The following is a 14,873-nucleotide window of genomic DNA, read 5'->3' as shown; positions in this document are numbered from 1 at the left end:
TTTGGAATGATTTCAAGCGTTTCTCCTCGGTTCCGTATGGCTTTTAGATTTGCAATCCGTTTCTATTTAATTTGGCAAATGCAAAATAAACATACCGCAAGAGCAGACTTCCCCAGAGTAATTTTTATACCTGACTTGTGTAGAGAAATGTATTTGGAAGGCGGCGCTGGGGCTCACGTTTCTTTTTATTTAGATCTGTATTTATGAAGCTAAGCCTATTGATAATAGCCTTCCTGTATACCAGCCAATAAACCAGTTCCTTATGTGGTATTAATTTTGTTAGTACTGATATGGCCCTCATAGGAATCTGATAAGGGTTCGTCCATCGCACATTAACACATCCGAAGTTAGTCGGGTTGGGAAATCACAAACAATGTCACAGGAGGAAATGCGGGAAAGGAAAAAAACTCGAAGGGCTTCTACAGGCTGGGAGATCTGCCCCTGTCACCGGTCAGAAGGAAACCGCGATGTGATGTTCGCCCCACCACGCTGGAAAAATCAGGCGCCTTTCCACAGAGATTTTATGGGTGTTCCAAAGTTGTAGCATCCCCTGCCTGCCCTGGCGCTTCCCGGGGGCGCGGAGGGACGCTGGGGAGGGCCCCGCGGGAAGGGACACTGCCCTCCTGCCGCAAGGAGGGATTCCTCCAGGGGAATGTCACGCTGTGGAAAAAAGCTTTTCCCCGTGGCAGGCAAATATTGCGGGACGAGACCACGTGGGTCTTGACAGATCCGTGGGGCGAGGGGAAGAAGGGCTCCCTGGGGGTTTCGAAGGCCGAGGGTAGGGCCCGGGGAATTCGGGGCGCCGAGCCTGCTCCGGCACACCCCTCCCCGCAGGCAGCGGCCCCAGCACCGGTGCCCGGCACGGACTCTGGTCCCGGCCGGTGATGACGCCCGGTCGGCGGCCGCTCTCACCCGCCCGACCTGCTGGAAGCAGAAAGCGGCCGATGGTGCTTCTCCCGGCGGCGTGCGGGAGAGAGGAGCGAGTGATGCTCCTCAGGGATGGGCAGCGGGAACTGGGCAGCCTCAGGCTCCCCTTGAACTAAAGTGCCCTTGTTCCGCGGCCCAGGCAGTGAGGCGACTTCAAAATGGCATAAGCGAGAGATGATGGAAGTGAAAGCAAGTCATCATTAAGCATTTCATTACGAAATCTATCTGTCTCTCTGCCTGCGTCCCTGCCTGTCTGCTCTCTGTCTGCTACCTCCGCCACAATTACATATCGACTGGACCGGGCTGTCTAGTATCTCGGTATTTATCTAGCTACTCTTATTTCTATTATTTAGTGCATTGCTTAACGGAGACGATGCTTTTGAAGAGGCGAAAGTGAAAAGACCCAAATGGAGCGGGAGGGAGGGGAGATATAAAAATGATCGTCCAAATATAAACACATCAATAAACACGGTGCGCAGCATCCTGCGAGGATCCATTTGAACTGCTCGCGTCTGGATTCTTTCTGTGACATATGTCTGGCTTTATATTTTAAATGGTAATCAGACCTCACTAAGAATCCAGCGTTAACTAAAGCATTAGAAGCTGCAACCGCACAATCAATCCTCCCAGAGTGGCATTGCTCCCTAAGAGATTCCTCAGCGCAGCGGCGAGCATTTTATCTCCAGGAAAATTAAGCCCAGCCTGGCGTCGTGGCGGTGATGTTAGGCTGCAAGCAGCCCCCTTCCTCGCTAGTTTAACGCGGGAGGCACCAGGCCCCTTTACGGTTTCCAATGATCCGTGATAAACAATAACACGTCTTTTATTTCTTAAAAAAACGAGACAATCAAATAAAATGAGCAGAGGCTGAGCATAAAACACCGGGCGAGCCGTGGCTTTATTAATTTCGTGTGACACATAGCTGCGGAGGGAGGTGAGCAGGCATTGCTGCTGGAAAGCCCGACCACGGGGAGAGAGGAGCGATAGTAAAAGCTTCATCTGGACACGGCTTCAGCCTAGGTATAATAAACATCAGGACCGCCGGGCTATTTTATAGCGGCGTGTGTGATAAGAAGGGAGCAAACTTGGAGCCAGTACCAGCACAGCCTTCTCTTTCCCCTTCCCCTTCCCCTTCCCCTTCCCCTTCCCCTTCCCCTTCCCCTTCCCCTTCCCCTTCCCCTTCCCCTTCCCCTTCCCGGGAGCGCGGCTCCCTCCTGGGCGCAGGCGCTCGCCCATATGGTGGAAGTGCGCGCGCCCGTGTGTATGGAAATCCATATTACACATTAATATACATCTATCTTCCAAATTCAGAGGTCGACCTGAGAGCAGCTCTGTGCATACGAAACCAGACGGGGAGGGGTTGCTGGGGAGGCCCGGGCTTCCATTGGCTGCGGGCGCCTGCCGTGGTGCGGGGGTATCTCTCATCATATTCAGCATGTTTTGCACAAGAAATGTCAGCCAGAAAGGGCTATCTGCTCCCTTCGCCAAATTATTCCACAACAATGTCATGCTCCGAGAGCCCGGCTGCAAACTCTTTTTTGGTAGACTCCCTGATCAGCTCGGGCAGAGGGGAAGCGGCGGGAGCAGGAGGCGGAGGCGGAGGAGGAGGCGGCTACTATCCCAACAGTGGGATCTACCTGCCACAGGCGTCCGATCTGTCCTACGGGCTGCAAAGCTGCGGACTTTTCCCCGTTCTGGGCAAACGCAATGAAGGTACTTCTCAAAGCATGGTCCCCAACTCGCACTCCTACGTGTCAGGGATGGAAGTGTGGCTAGATCCTCCCCGGTCCTGTCGCATGGAAGAGCCGGAGAGCCAGCAGGCCACCTCGTGCTCCTTCGCTACGAGCATTAAGGAGGAGAGCTCCTACTGCCTCTATGACTCAGAGAAATGCCCCAAGGGCTCGGCCGCCACCGAGCTCGCTCCCTTCCCGCGGCTGAGCGCCGAGGTCAGCGCAGCCAGCGGCGGCGGCGGGGTCCCCGTCCCGGGCTACTTCCGCCTCTCCCAGGCTTATGGCACTTCCAAGAGCTACGGCGCGGGGCCAGCCGGGGCTGCCCCCTTCCCTCCGCAGCCCCCCGGCCGCTTCCAGACGCCTCCATCTTTGCCTCCCGTCCCGGAGCCGGGGAGGAAGGAGGATGAGGAGCGCTCCCCAAGCCCCTTGGCGTGCGTCTCCCAGAGGGAGGACGAGACTCAGGCTTCATCTTCCACCGCAGAGGAGCTCTCTCCAGCTCCGTCAGAGAGCAGCAAAGCTTCTCCAGAGAAAGAGCCTGTAGGTAAGCGAATGATGATGATGATGGTGGTAGTGATGATTAAGGAGAAAAAAATAAAAGAAAGAAAGTAAGAAAAAAAATAGTAGTTGAGGATCATAGTGGCATTGAAATGCGAAAGGAGGATCCCAGCTGCCCCGCGGGGCTGCCAAGAAGCGCTGCTCAGACTGACCTTCTGAACTTTGTAATATTCGGGCATGGGGTTGCCGTAAAAATTAATGTCCATCCTATAGTTTAAAACCCTTAGAGCCTCCGCTATGGGCAACTTTAGCCTGCATGCTGCTAAAATATATAGAAAAACAAGATCAATCTCTCCCCCGTGATGTGAAGGTGCCTACCAGATAACAGAGATGTTTGTAAAGCATCCAAAATAAGCAATAGGCAGTGCCAATAAATAAACCTATTAACGCGGTAAGTTATATTTTACGATCCAGAATGCTTTTCGGAATAACAACCGCGCTGAAATGTGCCATCTATGAGCTGCTATCAAATTAGACTGATGAATGCACGGCGAATATCCTTCAGCATCTACACTAGATAACAGAGCTGTTATTTATACTTTTCTTTATTTATTTCCCTTTCGTGTGCCCATGGCAAAAAATAGCTCCCCTTCCCCGGACGGCAGATTTAGCAGGAGCTTCTCTCCGTCCGCCTTTCGGACGCCCTTTTATTCCTTTTAGGCGGCTCGTTGGAAAGTAGCATTTAAAGAAAAGGGAAAAAAAAAAGAAAAGAAGGGTCAGCGAAAAACTGTTAGAGAGCCAACCCCAAACCACTAACCACTCTTGAGCCATCAAGGGATTGGTGTTGCCTCTTTCCCAGTCAGTTCTACTGATAGAAATCACCCCAAAACGTTTTTATTGTTGTTATGACCGCATTTTTTCTCTCCCGAAATGGTTGGAAATGAGAAGGCCATGGCGAGGCTCTCCGGAAAGGCAGGGGCTGAAGGCAGGGAGGCTCCGGCTCCCCAGCTCACCTTGTTTTCCACCTCCGTAGCACGCTTACAAAATCCGGATCCGGAGGCTTTGTTTTTTTGGAAGCAGGTGCCTGGGGAGAAGGAAATGAGACTGCAGGCCCTTCAGCAACTGCCCCCAGTACCAAAGGGCTCGGAATGGCCGACAGGGAGAGGGTAGGAGCTCGTTTTGGAGGGTCGGAGATAAACTACAATCCGGGGCACGCTGCCCCGCCAGAGGCTGTCCGGAGGTTTGTGAGCAGTGGCAGTTCTTACCCGGACAAACCCAAAACCTTTGGGAAACCGTTCTGAAGCTCTCGGTTCCCTCAAGGACACCTCACATTCCAGTTCTCCGCAGCTGGCGGAGCGAGCCTATCGCACACACAGACACAGGCACACGCACAGATGCTCCTTCCTTCTCCCCCACAGCTCTCTGCCTCCTACCCGATGGTAACGTCCATTTTTTACTTTCTCAAAACTAGGCAATTCAAAAGGAGAAAATGCAGCAAACTGGCTCACGGCAAAAAGTGGCAGAAAGAAACGATGCCCCTATACCAAGCATCAAACTCTCGAGCTGGAAAAGGAGTTTCTATTCAATATGTACCTGACTCGTGAGCGTCGCCTAGAGATCAGCCGCACAGTCCACCTCACAGACAGACAAGTTAAAATCTGGTTTCAGAACCGCAGAATGAAACTGAAGAAAATGAACAGAGAGAATAGGATTCGGGAGCTCACAGCCAACTTTAATTTCTCTTGATGAACCTATAAACACATCTTTATGGTTTAAAGAGCCAGTATCATTTTCCTAGGCTGTATTCATCCGCACCTGTATGGATTAACGATTTTAGGCGCTCTCAATATGTCCTTAACCTCTTAAGAGCTACTTTGGGGGGTGGGCGGATTAAAGTCACGCTAAAGCACAAAATGCCGTGTGTGAACCTCCCCTCTTCCTTCAGCCTTTCCCGGGGCCAATTTGTTTCCTCTAAGCTTTGAAACACAAAAATACCATTTCAGGAGCTGCAAATATGTTTCTCCCTATCTGTCTCTCTGAAAAGTAAACAATCCTAGTTAAAGGTGCATTCATTTAAAATATAAGTGCTGTAACTTGGACTGTACGTAGCTGCACAATGAAGAATTTAAGTGTTGCCATATTTCTATATATTGGGAGCTTTCCCCTTCTCTGTTTGCCTTTTCTCCCCCTCCCCCTTTTTTCCTTCGAAAAGCGGGACTTAAAATAATGAAATGCAGGCATCCTTTAAAAGGGTTTCACGGGAACGGGTGTTAGGAATTATTTTTCTTTTTTTTTTTTTTTTTTTTACACTTTACCTTAAAAGCCAATATTACAGCTTTAAATTTGGCCAGGAAAATGAAATATCTTCTCTTTAAAGGTATAAAAGATTTCGGTTTACTCATGGACTAAATTATTACACTTACCTCTGAATTTCTCTCGCTGGTTGTAGATATTTACTTAATGTAGTTTTGCTTAAATATGTGAATTTGGTGATTTTCTTTTGTGTCTATATATAACGTTACCATTGGTAACGCATGACAAGCACACAGAAATTCCCCCTTGAAAAGAAAATAGTCACTTTTTCCCTCACTAATTTCACTGAAAGTATATATCCTGAACATCAGATGGACTTTCTGAGCCAGAGTCTGAGATTGCGAGGGAGAATATGTTCGTCTTCCTTTATACTGTGAAGTTACATTCATTAAAGGGTCAAACATATAGGTCAAAAAATGTAAAAAATAAATTAAAAAAGAAAGAGAAAGAAGGGGAAAAGCTATAAATACAGATATGGATAAATGTCTATTATTATTAAAATGCCGATACTGTTTTAAGCAAATGCATTCTATCGTTATTATAAATGTTAGTTCTAGCTATATCTAGTTCTTACCTTAAATCGGAATAAATTAATATTGTAATGCTGCTGTGCGTGAAAAAGACGATGTTTATGTTCTCATAGAAGAATAAAAAAACCGTGGAATGAATCCTTTTAATTTTACCTCTTTTTGTGACTGTTTATCCTCAGGTTCTACTTTATGTCTTCGAGAACTTTTACAACAGGAATAGTTGCCTAAACCCCCTGCAATTACTTTAGGAATCTATTTAAATATTACCTAGACGGTCGTAATTTGTCTGGGCCATATAGCGATGGTGCTCTAAGGTTTGTCGGCTTTTGTTCAGTTTTATGACTTGCTAGTATATCTGGATTGTTGCTGTCTTGAACGAGTGGTTTCAGTTGACTGAGGAACTGCATAGACTGAGGAAGCAAATTACTATTTCTTGAGGGTAGGGAAACGATATATTTCTTCTCTTTTTTTTTTTTTTTTCCTTTTTGTTAATCGAACACCTACAAGTGTGCGGACATTTTTAACTCCAGAGGACGTTGACAAAATTCTAGCTTTATCTCAGGGCTGAGAAGAAATCGTAAAGGTGAGATCATGGTGGGGGGGGGGAACGCCAGCCTCGCCTCCCTGCCAGCGGGCCCCTCCAGACAAGGCTATTCCCTACCTGGCTGCATGTGGAAGAGCTTATTTCACACAGGCTGCCTTTTTTTTTTTTTTTTTCCCTTGTCTTTTTTTTTTTTTTTTTTTTTTTCTTCATCCTTTTTTTCCTTGCTGCATGTTTAGCTAACAGGGTCTTGCACAAAGGGAACGCAAAAGGAAGGCTGGAAGAAAAGAGACAGCTAATGCTTCCTTGCAAGGGTATATGTATGCCGGGAGGAGGGGGGGGACAGACTTTGAACCCGGGCTGGCTTCTTGGGAGCCGTTAGCTTTTCGTGATGTAACATCGTCGTGCACGGCCCTTTTTCCCCCGATTACATCTGCATGGAAAGGCGAAAGCTGCCCGCTCGCGTGTGTGTGGGTGGTTGTTATTATATTTTACTCTTGTTTTCATTAACCCACCCGAGGCTGGCCGGGGGGCGCGGAGGGGCGCCGGCGGGGTGGGCGGGAGGGCGAGAGGCATGTTTTAGTCACGTTTCTGGTTTTATTTTCGTAGCGGGATCCTTGCGTTAAGGACCACGGCAATGGGGAAAGTAATAATTAGCGCCTGAGAACTGCTCTGTGGTTTAGGTAGTTTCATGTTGTTGGGGCTCCACCTTTCTCTCTACAGCACGAAACTGCCTTAATTACTTCAGTTGATATCATCACCAGGTATGCTTGGTGCGAGGGTCCTTTCTACCCGAAGAAATCTTAGCGCTGAAGTGAACTGTAGGCGTCAAGTCCCAATGCCATTGTTTCCCATCTGCAGCGGAGCCTCCTTTGATTCCTCAGATAAACACGGCAGCCGAGGGGGGAAGCTTGACAAGTTCTTCAAGGTTAGCTAGCTCCTAAGCGAGTCCCTGCCTGCTTGCGGGTTTTTAATATATCTCGTTGGCTGCATTCAAGGTCAGGTGCGTTTTTGCATTCCGCTCGGCGTGGGTCGAGCTCCGGGGGCCGGGGGGAGGTGGGCGGCTGTTTTATTTTTCAATCTGGATGTATTAAAAACCGAAAGACCTGAAAGCGTGCCTGGGGGAGGGGGTGGGGAGAGATCAAATCTACCTGCCCCACTGCAGGCGTCATCAAAAACTGGGGCCCGGAGCGCACCCACGGGCGGCGGGGTGCTCCGCGCCGCCGGCGGCTCTCGGCCCCGCGCTGGGCAGGCCGGTGCTGCCGGAGCCTGGCTCGGGGCTCGGCCGGCTCCGCGCCTCCGCCGTCGGGCCCGCTACCCCGGGGCTGCCCGCGGCCCGCAAGGCCTCGGTTACGATCACGATTGCAGTGCGGGCTCTCCGCGGCGGCGGAACGGGCAACAGCGACCTCTCCGGGCCCGCTGCCGTCGCCGCCACCGCCGCCTTTTGTGTTCGCAGCGCGACCGCGGGCAATGGGCGGGCTCCCGCCGGGCCCTCCGCCAGCAGCCAGCGCCGCCGCGGCCGCGGAGCGGGGCACCCTCCGCGGAGGGAAGGAGGGCGGGGAAAAGGACAGAAAACTCACTCGTTGCTCGTTTAATTCTATTTATTTTTTAGCGGTCGTGATTATGTTTGCCTTTAAAAAATAGCAATAGTAAAACCTAAGAAGTTTTTCGAAACTTCAGGCTGGGCTGCAGGAGCTCAGATGAGTTTGGATAGCGGATTTCAGCCGTACTCAGAAATGCAGTCGTCCCCGGCCGGGGCAGGAGCTGAGCTCTGCGTTGCAGTAAAATTTAAGTGCTTGTGTTCGCCTCTCCGCACAAGGTCTGACGGGCTATCTGCAGTGTCTGTGTACATTTCGGGGAGTGTATTTGCAGTTCTGTGTTTGTGTGTGTGTGCCTGTATAGCGTCTTTTGCCTCTGCCCTTTTGATTCCCAGCTGAATCGCCTCATCCTGATTTTGGACTGCTTCCTCTAAATTCGGAATCATTTTTTCTCTTCACTGTGCCAAAACCCCTCCGTGGCTTCGTACCACCACTGGTTCCGTGAGAGAGGTCTGCAGTGGCAGGAAGCCCTGAGAAAGGCGATCCTGAACTTCCCGTTCAGGCGAGATCGCCAACGCCCGCGAATTCCTGCCCCGCGCCCGCGTACGCTGAGCGCCTCCGCGGTGCGCGGCTAATGAAGCAGCGCCTGAAGCTGCCCCCCCGCTTAAAAACCGACGGGATCCTTCCTGATGCAGCCGGGGGCTGGAGCTAGCGGAATGGGAGCTCTGCTCGTTCGGTTGCGTTGGGATGGAGGACAGGGAGTACTTTATTCGGACACGATCGCTCCAGCGCTGCTTCGTTCCTGGGAATTCTGGTTTCATGTAGCATTTTAATGTCTATGTATGTTTCTGCCCTGTTTGGGGTATTTTGCCCCCCAAGGTGGAAGTCACCAAAACCTTAAGTAATTTGCAAAGTAAATTGATGAAGCGAAATCGCCTACGTGGCTCGTATGAAAAATGTACTTTGGGTGAAAATGGATCTAAAACGGCGATAAAAGAGTCGAATATCCCAGCGTAATTGTCAGCAACGTGACCGCGTGAAAAATATCTAATTATTTGCTGTATTTCTCCTCTTACTTTCTGTACAACCTCTCCTGCCCCTTGGATGTTGGCAGTGAACAAATGCGGAATTTTACAGGGGAAATAAAAACGCAGTCACGTTCTTTTAAGCGCTATTGTTATTGTTATTCATTTGCTATTAGTTTTGGTGACGAACCAAAAAAATAAAACCCGCTGCTGAAGTTGAGAACCCAAATTCGAATATAAACATCCAGGACTCCTGCAGCTAAGATTATTTTTTCTGAATGGAAAAAGGAAGTTCTACAATCACATTTCACCACAGCTGACTCTTAATAATAAATACAAATGACGTGGAGTTCCGTCTTTCCAGGAAAGAAATACAATTATTTTTTTCTATTACGGAGTGTCTATACAATGGGGAAGGAAAAAAAAAAAAAAAAAAAAAAAAAAAAAAAAAAAAAAAAGGAGAGAGCTTTATTTGCATTTTTAAAATTGTTAGAAAATAACGGGCCCCTTGTTTATTGAGATCTTGAACTGTTCCACGATTTTCGAACTCTAATGGAGGATAATAGTTTCATTATGAGCCTTTGTAATTTTGAATGTGGGAGAGAGCGGTGTTAAAATAGGCCCTCTGTAAGATTTCGGATTAAACTGTTGAGAAGACATGAAAAGAAAAAGAAAGAAGGAGAGCGAGAGAGAGAGAGGGAGAGAGCCCACATAGCGATGTAAAACTAATTAAAACCACACTTTCGCATGCACAATATTTACACGCGATTCTAATCATTACTCAGTCGTCCCTGCCGTTTGCTGGGCTCTCTTTTCAATACAAGATATTTCGAGTAAATTGAGCCTCTCACGGAGATTTTTTTTGTGCCCCCTGCATCTTAGTGACCGCGCTCCTTCGCCAGCCACGGGGATAAACAGCGTGAATGTCCGCCAGGGAGAGAGAAACCAGGGAGTCGCAGGCATGTTTGCCAAGAGCTCAGCCACTACTTTAATTCCTAACACTGGACTTGGATCTGGCCGCCTCTTACTTTCCCCCGCGCACCCTCCCCTCCTTCTGCGGAGGACTGTAACCCTCCGCTCGGCTTCCGATGCCGCTAGCGTGTGTCCTGCAGTCACAGGAGGTGCCAGCAAATAAATAACTATATTTGCACATAAATTTGATTCACCAGAATGCCGGACGGCCGGCTGCGAACGCCCCTTTGATAGCCGCCTGGAGAAGCAGGGTGCCTTTCGGCAGAGGGGAGACGGGGCATTTTCTCCCCTTTCCCCCCGCTGCTTCCCTGCATAGTTGCAGAATTAATTGTGGTGATAAATACCGCCGCCCGGCTCTGCCCGCACTCCTTCCCTCCCGGCCAGGACGGCGGCTCCCTCCGGCCACCGCCGCCCAGCCCCGGCTGCTCTCCCCGGCCTGGCGAAGGGCTCCCCGGTCCAAGGGCAGGGGCGGCGGGCAGGACGAGGAGGGTGTTTCGGTCACTGCCACACCGTGCCCGGCGGGCTGGGCTGGTGAAGTGCACTTCGGTGCGGGCCGGGCTAAATACCGAGCCAGCGCCTGCCCCTGTCCTTCTCCGGCCGGGCGGGGAGGGCCGGCTCTGCGCCGGCGTTTCCGAAAGGGGATACGTTGAATTTGACTTTCCGCTGCCAGCTCTGAGCCGAACGGAACGGTATTATTTACAGTGGGTTCCCAAACTAAACACAATAGTATAATTTAACCTTTCCAAGCACTCGTAAATTTTTACTGCTGTGAAACACAGCGATGCAAATGAGCGCGCTCATAGTTACTGACTTAATAACAACCCCGTGGCTCCCGAAACAATAACTCCTTATGAAATATAATAAATGTATATTTAAATACAGTATACCGCAACTACTATTTTGCTCTTTTTATTGCTTCGGTTATTGTATCGTTTTATGTGAAGGTCTCCGATCACAAGGCTGGCGGGATTTTTTTCCGCGGAGAACACGACCCACTGATGGGATGATTAATTTTGATATAAAATAGTCCGCTTAAACGAAAAAAAAAAAAAAAGAAAAAGAGAGAGAGGGGAGAGAGAGAGGAAGAGAGAGAGAAAGAGGGGAGGGGGGCTGTAATACGGAATCTGATCTTTTAATCTCAGTTGGCCGCAATTAAAACAAACCCCGCCGTATAACTCAAATATCCCTTTGCATAAAAACATATGGCCTCGCTATAAAAATTATGGCTGGAAAACACTGACCCATTAATAGCCCGCGGACTGATTTATACTTTATTGTTCTGCTCCCCCGCCACGTGACAGGCGCAGCCAATGGGCGCCTGCGCTGCCCTCAACTTATTACTGACTCTACTTCTCCGCCAGCACCAAGTTGTTACGTGAAACCCGCAGCCCCGAACCGCGGCGGGTCCGCCGCCGCCCGCCCGCCCGCCATGTCGGCTCCCGGGACCCTCAGCAATTACTACGTGGACTCCTTCCTGGTGCCGGAGGGGGACGAGCTGGCGGCGCCCCGCTACGCCCCCGCCCCGCTGGGGCCGCCGCCGCGGCCGGCGGCGCTGGCCGAGCACCCCGAGCTGGCCCCCTGCAGCTTCCAGCCCAAGGCGCCCGTCTTCGGCCCCCCCTGGAGCCCCGCGCACCCCGCCGGCGCCAGCGGCGTCCCCGCCGTCTACCACCCCTACGCGCACCACCAGGCGCCCGTGGCACCGCCCGACGGCAGGTACATGCGTTCGTGGCTTGAGCCTGTGCCGGGCTCCTTGTCTTTCCCCGGGTTACCTACCAGCAGGCATTACGGCATTAAACCTGAACCGCTGGCGGCCAGGAGGGCTGACTGTACCACGTTTGACACTCACACTTTGTCTCTCTCTGATTATGCTTGTGGTTCTCCTCCAGTTGATAGGGATAAGCAAAGCCACGAAGGCGCATTCTCTGAAAGCAATGGAGAAAGTGAGGCAAACGGAGAGAAACCGCAGATCGATCCAAGTAAGTGGGACGGCGAGGGTAATGGACTTCAGGGCTCCGCGCCGGCCGCGGGGAGGTGTCGAGGCGCTGGGGCTAATTACGCGGCCGAGCACCGGCCGCCGCCGCGCCAGCCCGCCGGGCTCTGCCATCTGCAGAAGCCAGCGCTGCCTTTCTCAGGCTCGAACGGGATCTAGGACGGCTCTGGCTTTCCGGGGTGAAAGGAAACTAAAAACCTACCCAACAACTGCAACTTAAAAAAACATTAAAAAAAAAGAAAAGAAAAGAAAAAAAAAAAAGGGGGAAAAAAAGACAGAGAGAAATGCAATAGCCGCCCATCCTCACTCCTGCCACCCCAGCAAACTCAGCAGGACGTGCTCACATCCTCCTGCTTCGCCGCGCTCCCAGGCGTGGGCAGACGCCGGGGACAGGGGTGCCTAGAAAGCACTGGATGTGAATCAGATCTTTTTTGAGACGGCTCTCAGGGCAGGGCGGCTATTGCTGGTCTGAGAGCAGAAACCTCGCCGTTTACTTGGTTCCTCCCCTCCCCCTTTCGTCTCCTCGGTGGAAAACCCCGGGCTGGATGCTCCCAGGACTGCGAGACTGGTGGCAGAGCGCCTCGGGATTACTATCGCGATTAACGCCGTGCGAATAAGGGTCCTAAGAGGGCGAGGGTTTAATTACGCCAGCTGTAGATTAACTCGCCAGCTCCCTGGGTTTTGCCAGGGATGACACAGGAGAAGGTAGAGATTAAAAAGACAAACAATTTCGATGACATGTTGATCTGGCTGCTTACTCCCCGGGCTGGCAGTTTGAGGTGTGGGGAGGCCAGGAAGGAGGGAAGGATTTAGAGAGTGAGGAAGAGAGAGGAGGAGAAAGTATTTAAAAATTGTATTCTCTCCAAACAATAAAAAAGGCGAGGGGAGGCGGGGGCAACTGGGCTTTGCCGCGTGTGGTTGCGTGTGACCTCCCCATGTGTCTGTATTTTGGAGTCCATTGTGCCTCACGAGCCTCTGTGCCTGGGGAAATGAGAGCCACGTCCCAAACACGAACACCGGGACACCTGATGGGCTCTTTCTGCGTGGATTTCCCTCCCAGCCCCCTCCCTCCACCTCCCACCCTCCCCCTCAGCCTGAACTTCTGTTGTTTTCGTTGTAGATAATCCAGCTGCAAACTGGCTCCACGCAAGGTCCACCAGGAAAAAGCGATGCCCTTACACCAAGCATCAGACACTGGAACTGGAGAAGGAATTTCTGTTCAATATGTATCTCACTAGGGACCGTAGATACGAGGTGGCCAGACTCCTCAATTTAACAGAGAGACAAGTGAAAATCTGGTTTCAGAACAGGAGGATGAAAATGAAGAAAATCAACAAAGATCGAGCGAAGGACGAATGATGGCGACACGAGGGTTAAAATGAAAATGCGTAAAGTAAAAGAAAAAAAAAAAGAAAACAGTTAAAACAAACAAAAAAAATTCATCCCCTCAAGCCCTGCCATGCAATGCGTCTGGGTCCAGGCCTAATTTTTCCCTTGGCAAATTCTGATTATGATTGTACAATGATAGTCACAGAGGCCAGATTGCCAGGAGAGGTACAGTAAGACTTTTAATTTTCTAATAGGAAAGAAAAAGGGGGCATTAGCACGAAAAGGCTGTATAACTGGCTTGTATAAATCTACCTGTTTCTTCACTTATGGAAAGAAAAAAAAAAAAGAAAAAACTACCTTTTCATAATGCACAACTATTTACGGACTGTATAGTTTAGTCTACGTAGTTAATTTTATTCGCTTTTTTTGCGTGGCAGAGAGATCTCTGCTCTAATACTTGAACACTGTGTTTTATTGTGGTAATTATGTTTGTGACTCAATTTATGTGCTTGGGTGCTGTACCGGATGTAATGGTGTAAGCTAGAATTCAATTTGAACTCAGGTTGTTTATTATAAAAATTGCATAGAGTATAGCTCTGTAGTGTATTAAGTCTTTTCTGTATAATTAGACAGTTAACCTTTGATTGTAAAATATATATATTATATATATCCCAATGCAAAATAAAAAAAAAAGGTAGAAAAAACCGTTCGTTCGGGATGTCTGGGAATTACGGTTCTCAAAATATGAAGCAAGTCATTTTAGTATGCACAGTTGATACATATATAGTACTGTCTTTGTCGGTTGTATATATAATCTATATATTAAAAAAGTAAATAAACAGACTAGCTTAAATATTGTTTTTGCACCAGTGAGCAGTTAGCAGATTTCGGAGCTATACGTATATGTGAAAAGGGTAACTACCTATGGTTTATGTTTGAATTTTAATCGAATGATTTGGTGGTTATTGTAATGAAGGTTAATTTTATTGATAATAAATTATACATTATAAAAACCTACATTTGGTTATTGTAAATTTGTATTGATTTTAAAAAATCTGGGAAGTTATGTTAATGCAGAACGTACACTGTCTATTTTGAAACAGTTACCTCATGGCCTACTGACCAAATCGTTGTGTTGAAATGATATTTAACTTTTTGCCAAATAAAATATATTGATTCTTTTATATTTTGTGATGTTTTAAGATTACTGAGGAGAGATTCTTCCACGGCACACCGAGTCTCGCCAGCAGATGTGGCGGGGCTAGGGCAGCTGCAGAGGCGAGGAGTGGTATTATTTTCGAGCCAAGGCAAACCCACGGTTTTATAAACGCAGCCCCCAGGTGATGGAAATTTGTTCTTTATTTTTATCCGAAATGGACACATTCGCGTCCTAAATGCCATAGCTTCTCTGAGGGTAGGGATTTCTTCCCCCCTTCGGGTAAGCTGGTGCTTAGCAGTGCGCGGAGGGAGCCCTTGGATGGCAGCG

At 49.3% G+C, this 14,873-nt stretch overlaps 2 protein-coding genes across 2 annotated transcripts; both read left to right on the top strand.

Annotated features, from left to right (window-relative positions):
* Positions 1 to 2,338: 2,338 nt before the first annotated feature.
* On the top strand, positions 2,339 to 6,139 carry HOXA10 (homeobox A10). Its single transcript, XM_059486921.1, has 2 exons — positions 2,339 to 3,195; positions 4,621 to 6,139. The coding sequence occupies exons 1-2, from the start codon at positions 2,376 to 2,378 to the stop codon at positions 4,893 to 4,895; spliced, it is 1,095 nt and encodes a 364-aa protein (XP_059342904.1). The 5' UTR covers positions 2,339 to 2,375; the 3' UTR covers positions 4,896 to 6,139.
* Positions 6,140 to 11,470: 5,331 nt separating this feature from the next.
* HOXA9 (homeobox A9) lies at positions 11,471 to 14,571 on the top strand. The gene is made up of 2 exons (XM_059485095.1): positions 11,471 to 12,044; positions 13,179 to 14,571. Exons 1-2 carry the CDS (start codon positions 11,498 to 11,500, stop codon positions 13,415 to 13,417), a joined length of 786 nt encoding a protein of 261 aa, XP_059341078.1. The 5' UTR covers positions 11,471 to 11,497; the 3' UTR covers positions 13,418 to 14,571.
* The last annotated feature ends 302 nt before the right edge of the window (positions 14,572 to 14,873 follow it).

This window comes from Ammospiza nelsoni, chromosome 1 (genome assembly GCF_027579445.1).
Source record: "Ammospiza nelsoni isolate bAmmNel1 chromosome 1, bAmmNel1.pri, whole genome shotgun sequence".
NCBI lineage: Eukaryota > Metazoa > Chordata > Aves > Passeriformes > Passerellidae > Ammospiza > Ammospiza nelsoni.
This window is presented reverse-complemented; position numbering and strand designations above follow the sequence as displayed.